This window comes from Anomaloglossus baeobatrachus, chromosome 5, assembly GCF_048569485.1.
Source record: "Anomaloglossus baeobatrachus isolate aAnoBae1 chromosome 5, aAnoBae1.hap1, whole genome shotgun sequence".
In the NCBI taxonomy this organism is placed as follows: domain Eukaryota; kingdom Metazoa; phylum Chordata; class Amphibia; order Anura; family Aromobatidae; genus Anomaloglossus; species Anomaloglossus baeobatrachus.
Genome location: NC_134357.1, coordinates 185488615 through 185496467, shown reverse-complemented (window position 1 = coordinate 185496467; position 7853 = coordinate 185488615). Strand labels below are relative to the sequence as shown.

Below are 7853 nucleotides of genomic sequence, written 5' to 3'. Positions count from 1 at the left end.
TACATACAGACACGCATACTGCTCTGCTGCATATATACATGCATACATACAGACACGCATACTGCTCTGCTGCATACATACATGCATACATACAGACAGACACGCATATTGCTCTGCTGCATACATACATACATACATACAGACACGCACACTGCTCTGCTGCATATATACATACATACATACACGCATACTGCTCTGCTGCATATATACATACATACAGACACGCATACTGCTCTGCTGCATATATACATACATACATACAGACACGCATACTGCTCTGCTGCATATATACATACATACATACAGACACGTATACTGCTCTGCTGCATACATACATGCATACATACAGACAGACACGCATATTGCTCTGCTGCATATATATATATACAGACAGACACGCATACTACTCTGCTACATATATACATACATACAGACATGTATACTGCTCTGCTGCATACATACATGCATACATACAGACACGCATATTGCTCTGCTGCATATATATATACATACATACAGACATGCATACTACTTTGCTACATATATACATACATACATAGAGACACGCATACTGCTCTGCTGCATATATACATACATACAGACACGCATACTGCTCTGCTGCATATATACATACATACAGACACGCATACTGCTCTGCTGCATATATACATACATACAGACACGCATACTGCTCTGCTGCATATATACATACATACAGATACGCATACTGCTCTGCTGCATATATACATACATACAGACACGCATACTGCTCTGCTGCATATATACATACATACATACAGACACGCATACTGCTCTGCTGCATATATACATACATACATACAGACACGCATACTGCTCTGCTGCATATATACATACATACAGACACGCATACTGCTCTGCTGCATATATACATACATACATACAGACACGCATACTGCTCTGCTGCATATATACATACAGACACGCATACTGCTCTGCTGCATATATACATACATACAGATACGCATACTGCTCTGCTGCATATATACATACATACAGACACGCATACTGCTCTGCTGCATATATACATACATACATACAGACACGCATACTGCTCTGCTGCATATATACATACATACAGACACGCATACTGCTCTGCTGCATATATACATACATACAGACACGCATACTGCTCTGATGCATATATACATACATACATACAGACACGCATACTGCTCTGCTGCATATATACATACATACAGACACGCATACTGCTCTGCTGCATATATACATACATACATACAGACACGCATACTGCTCTGCTGCATATATACATACATACAGACACGCATACTGCTCTGCTGCATATATACATATAGACACGCATACTGCTCTGCTGCATATATACATACATACAGACACGCATACTGCTCTGCTGCATATATACATACATACATACAGACACGCATACTGCTCTGCTGCATATATACATACATACAGACACGCATACTGCTCTGCTGCATATATACATACATACAGACACGCATACTGCTCTGCTGCATATATACATACATATAGACACGCATACTGCTCTGCTGCATGCATACATACAAACACACACCTTGCTCTGCGGGGCCCACACACGCGGCTCCGGGGGTCACACACGCACGGGGGGACAGGGAGGGGCGGGGAGGGAGTGATGTCCCACATACTGATCAGGTCACGGTGCAGATGGGGCCCACACAGCGCCGGAGGAAAGCGATGTGCTGGGGGTCGCTGGCTGGCACTGTGACTCCTTCATCTGTGCGACCGAGCAGGACGCCGGGCGGTAGCTCCGCCCACAGATGATGCTCAATGCAGGAGAACACAGTGGCCTTAAAGGGCCGGCAGGCACAGTTTCCAGTGCCAAGGACTGCTGCCCCCGGGCCGACCGCAGGTAAGCCGAGCGGGACCGTCTGTGTGTGTGTGTGTGTGTGTGTGTGTGTGTGTGTGTGTGTACGTGTGTACATGCCGCGGGCAGGAGGGGCGGAGCGAGCTGAGCGGGGAAGTGTCGGCTTCCTGCACGTAACTAGGATAAACATCGGGTTACTAACCAAAGCGCTTTGCTTGGATACCCGATGTTTATCTTGGTTACCAGCTTCTGGCAGGCTGCCAGCGATGGCTCCTGCACACTGTAGCTGTAAAAAGCCCTGCTTTTTGCTGCTAGAACCGTTCTCGAACGTATCTAGAACTATCGAGCTTTTGCAAAAAAGCTCGAGTTCTAGTTCGATCTAGAACAGCACCAAAATCACTCGAGCCTAGAACTGGAGAACCTCGAACCGCGAACCGCGCTCAACTCTAGTCTTAACTAGCAGTGAAATCAACCCCAGGACTCCAGGTCTGTACAATCTTATTACTGTATCATATCTACCCTCTAAGCTCAAGAGACTCTGAACCTGCTAAAAGCATACCAGAATTAAATCTGAAACAAATCGTGCTCTGAAAAGCTCCAGAACCCCAATTTCACTTCAGCATTCAACTCCAAGCTGTATTTTTTGTGACCTACCCACAAAAGACTGAAACATGCAGTATATTCCGTGTTGTTTTCCTTTGTTCCCGCTGTATTAAATCAACTGTTATTGCTAAGACCGTGTCTGTGGACTGTCCTTCAGCTGTGGATACTGTGTGGGGGTGGATAGCAGGGAACATCAGGGCCTGATAGACCACCCAGGGAACACGACCCTTGCAACCTCGTGCCAGATCAGCAACTGTGACATATAGAACATTTGAGGTCCTCTGTCCCTGGGCCCTTACAGTAGTAGTCGTCTTATGGCACCGGGGCATGACTGTGACGGCGCCGGCAGTGATGGGACGACACAGAAGGTGCAATTCAAGGTGTTTACTCACTGGTCACACACTGCCGTTGGAGTACCGGGCTACGCTGTGATGGGCTTCAGCCTATCACGGATACTTCGGAGGTCAAGGCTGGTGTTTCCTTCTGTGCATCTCCTTACAATGGTTTCCCTCCACCCCAGCTCCTGGGCCATGGAACGGGTCACGAGTGCCTTCTGCACTCCCCGCGAACCCTGGGATTCCCCTTCTTATCCTAAGAACCCGGGTTGAGCTTCTGGCTCCAGACTACGGGCCCCGTACTGTTCATGTCTGTGCTTGTTCCTAAGTACGTCTTCACTCGGATGCTGTCCAGTGCTAACTGCTCAATGTGCGAAGGATAGCTCCTAACTTTCCCTTGTGGATACCCCTCTTCCTGGGTCCCTGCCACCACAGTACCTACCCTAGCCGTGTCCCAGTGAAAAGAACCCCCGTGTTATGTGTTGGTGAGTGTGGTTGTTAGCAGCGATGACCTCCTCCATATCCAAGATGAATACTGCACCTTAAGTGAGGTGCAGTACCCTGTGGTGCCTGAAGCCGCAGGGGCACCACATTTGTGTCATTATCCATGAACATTTAGACATGAGGAAGCTATCTGCAAAGTGGGTCCCCAAATGTTTGACAACAGGTCAGAGAAGCATGCGAATGAAAACTTCCCGATCCATTTGTCACTATTTCTGGACTGATAAAAACTTCCTGGATTGACTGGTAACTATGGATGAGACCTGGATTTATTTGTATGACCCTGAAAACATGGATCAGTCAAAAGAGTGGAGGCACAGTGATTCTCCTCATCAAAAGAAGTTCAGAATCAGAAAACTAAGGTGATGGCGTCTGTGTTTTGGTATAAGGAGGGAGTTTTGCTAGTGGACTAAATTCAAAAGGATTCCACCATCAATGCAAGGTTTTACAATGAACTTTTGGACCAATTGAAGCTCTGAAGGCCAAAAGGAACGGAAAGCAGTCCAAAGAAATATTGTTCCTGCAAGACAACACCTCTGCTCACACTGCACAAGCAACCATGGCAAAACTGGCAGAGCTGGGCTTGTAATTGGTTGACCATCCACCTTATTCCCAGATCTAGCTCCCTCCGACTATCATCTGTTTCCAAACCTGAATAAACACCTCAAGGGTACCAAATTTCATACCATTTCTGATGCCATGGCTGCTACGGATGTCTGGTTTGAGGCACAAAATCCTTCTTTTTGTTAGACTTACAGAACTTGTCTAGTCCTTTAGTTGTCCCTCCACTTTATTCTTTTTCTTGTTCTTGTTTACCTGTAAGCCAGACACGTTGAGCACTTGGACATGATGAAACAGAGCTGGATCTAAGTTGCAATCAAAGGTATGTGTCTGTGAACGATTTTTTTAACTGACCAATTAGGTCACCTTTGTTAACACAGAATAAAAGTAAGTAATAAAAGAAAGTTATAAAATAGGTGCTCCAGACCTCAAATCCTCTCTAGACTTACCTAGTAAACATATCTAGACAGTTGTTCCAAAAAACACATGGGTAAATGCCTTGTTTGTTTTTCATTGTTTAACTGTTGTTCATTGCTCAAGTTTTTAATTTAACCCGTCAACTAAAAAAGTAAGCAAATAAGGAAACAATTCCCTACTTCAGTATATATAGAGCTGTACTGCATGTTTTTTCTCCACAGTCGCTGATGTTCTTTTCCTCTGAAACGGTATGTATCATCTATTTATACTAAGCTAATACTATAACCACTGATAGATCAAGTGGCAATAGCACCTTCCAGTAAGATAGCTATATTAGCCCGCAAGTGAACATTAAATTCTTGATCGATGTGTTCGAAGGCACAATGAGCCAATATTAGAATCTGAGAAACTCTGACCAGAGTGGACACTTATTACCTGAGAGTTGGGTCAGAGCATCTTTAAGGGCCCCCATACACAATAGATAGATGTTGGCCGAATGATGGTTAGACCAATTGTTCGAACAGCAAGTATGTCTCACCAATCCTCTGTACGAGAGAGCAGCAGCTTATGTTTTTGAGAATTAAAAGATTGGCATTCCGAAAATGAACCTGTTGGATCTTTCTCCTTCCACATATCATCTGTTGGATGAGAGTCCAGAGACCCTCATACACATTAGACTGTCATTAGAGCACACCAACATTAGTGAGTTTGGCCTAAGTTAGTCTAAGTATGAAGAGGCCATAAGGTTGTGTTTTTATTGGAAAAATGAGCCCCACTAAGGACTCCATCAGGGTTTACATCCTTGTATCACTTAAAAGAATTCAAATGTGTCCCTTTACGTGTCAATTTACTGCATTGCTGCAAAAAAACTATAGATTTTAATTTATAGTCTTTTACCCTCTTTTATTCTATGTCCATCTATTTTGCAAGACAAAATAGCGCAGTAGACTATACTGTAATTTTCTTATCTTAGAAAATTCACTTTGTAAGGGCAGAGTCAGACTAGCGTATGGCATCTGATGCGTTATGCTAATTACTTTCGGCTTCCGCTTGGCTACGATCATGATCCGAGTGTCATGCAACTGTGATCTAATGCTGTTATCGGATCACAGCTGCGGAGGAGAGGGAAGGATTAATCTCTCCATCTCCTCCATTGTGAGCTTGTGCATAGATGACATCCGAGAGCACTCCGATGTTTCTATCGCACCCATAGACTTGTATAGGTGCAAGTGATATGGCTCTCGCAGACAATCACAGCATGCTGCAATCTTTTCCTCAGTCCAATTAGGGCTGAGGGAAACCTCACAGATGTGAGCTGCAGCATTGTCTTACATGGGGCTGAGTGCAATGTAAGATTTTCTCGCATTGCACCCGTGCGAGTCATACGCCAGTGTGACTCTGCCCTAATTCTGAGCTTGTCCTTCTGTCTGAAGCCTGGATTGCAAGAGGACAGGCCCCCCAGCTACTGATTGGTTTCTACAGTGCACATGAGACATACCCCATTCAGTCACTGGCCATGCCTCTTTACTAGACCCTTATCAAACATAATCAATAATAATGGATTGTCCAAGCAAAATACCCTTGCAGCAGGAGGTGGAGGAGCTGCTGAAGCAGGTACAGCAGTGTGGCGGATGGCTAAGGTGACTAACGTCACTAAACCGACCAAAAGGGTGCACGCTAATTCTCTCTGTTATCTGACAATACTCACACACTCGAGTTATACACGCACGCACTCTATTTGCGGCCGATTCACTTGTCATTGCGCCGACCACAAGGGTGCCCGCTGCAACTCTCTGTTATATGCCAATATACACACAATCAAACACACACACAAATATGTGCAGCCAGTTCACTGACATCACTGCACTGACCACAAGTATGTACACTGCTGCTCTCTGTTATCTGCCAATACACACACAATGATACACACATACACTCATACAATCACACTCATATATGCAGCCAATTCACTGACGTCACTGCACCGACCACATGGGTACGTGTTGTTTCTCTCTTTTATCTAATACATCCACCTGTAACGTCCTGGGGGTGGATTCATGGGGCCGTACACCGGACTCCCCCAGTGAGGTGACCCGGAGCTAACTCCTATACAGGGACTGTCCGATCACCCCCCAGAGGGCCTAGATGCACGGTAGCCGGAACACTAGGGTTACGGGATGAGTCCTCCAAGGATCTGAACAGGAATGTCTCTGAATCCAATGGGCACCGTAGGCAGGACGAATGACAGGAACCGGATACAGGTACCGGGAAGGAATAGCAGACGGGGTCCGGGTCCAACGAGACGTGCAGGCTGATATTTCTCAGGTGAGTTGGGGATCGGTAACGGGTTCAGGCTGATGGTAGATAGCGGGTTCCTCAGCAGACAGTCACCGGGGGACTTCCTGGGGAATCAGACGTCAGGATCGGGTTAGGGTGGCAGACAGGCTCTGCTGAAGAGACAGGGTTAAACGAAGGCAAGGCACAAAGGGACCTGAAAACCTAGCTCTGGGAACACGTTGATCAGGCACTGCCCACATGGAAAGGAAGTCCTAATATACCCTGTACCTGTAATTGACCATATCCTGTTTCCGAGACACTGGCCCTTTAAGAAGAGGTGAGTGACCACGCGCGCGGCCTAATGCGCATGCGCGAGGGTCGTGAGCAGGAAGCGGTGCAGGAGATGCAGGAGAACCAGACAGAGCGTCCTGTGTTGCAGGGAGGCGCCGGGGCCGGCGTGCAGGAGGCACGGAGGATGCAGAGGAGGGAGAGTGAAAGGGGAAGCCGCGGGCAGAAGAACCGGAGACCGGGGTGGTGAGTGACAGACGGCGCTGGGACCCGGGGAGCGTGACAGTTCTCCCCCCTCACACACTCCTCCCCGCAACCGGGACAAGAAGTCGTGTATGAAAGGCGTGCCAACGTTCTCCCGAGGTTCCCAGGAATGATCCTCGGGACCATAGCCCTCCCAATCAACAAGGAAGAACTGCCTACCCCGCACAGTCTTCATGGCCACTATATCTCTTACCGCGTACACATCGTCGTCAGCAATAGGAGGAGTACCGGCATTAGAGGAGAAGGGACCAAGGACGACTGGCTTGAGCAAGGAAACGTGGAAGGAGTTCGCGATCCGCATCGTGTCTGGGAGCTGCAATTTGTAGGAGACCTCATTGATCCTTTTGATGACCTTGAAAGGACCGACGTACCGCGGACCCAACTTGTAAGATGGAATCTTCAACCGGATGTATTTGGAGGAAAGTCATACCAAATCCCAGGAGAAAAGTGAGGAGGATCAAGGCGTCTCTTGTCTGCATGTTTCTTCATCTGAGCGGAGGCACGTTCATGGGAGGTTGTGACAGAACTCCATATAGCAGAGAAGTCCCTGGACAGGGCATCTGCAGCGGGGACATCCGAGGTCGAGGACACCGGTAATCAAACGGAAGGCTGAAGACCGTAGACAACATAGAAGGGAGAGCTGGAGGAGGATTCACTGACGTGATGGTTGTGACGACATGGACTCTCATGGGTTAAAGTTTCTTAAAATTCAGCCAGACAGCATGATAGATTGTGTA

General features: G+C 46.9%; 1 protein-coding gene across 1 annotated transcript in view; it reads left to right on the top strand.

Annotated features, from left to right (window-relative positions):
• The first annotated feature begins 4483 nt into the window (after positions 1-4483).
• LOC142309854 (pulmonary surfactant-associated protein D-like) overlaps positions 4484-7853 on the top strand; it is a 103453-nt gene continuing 100083 nt past the window's right edge. The window contains exon 1 of the mRNA XM_075347311.1: positions 4484-4535. Coding sequence (XP_075203426.1) covers positions 4515-4535 — 21 coding nt within the window. The 5' untranslated portion in view covers positions 4484-4514. The remainder of the gene's footprint in view (positions 4536-7853) is intronic.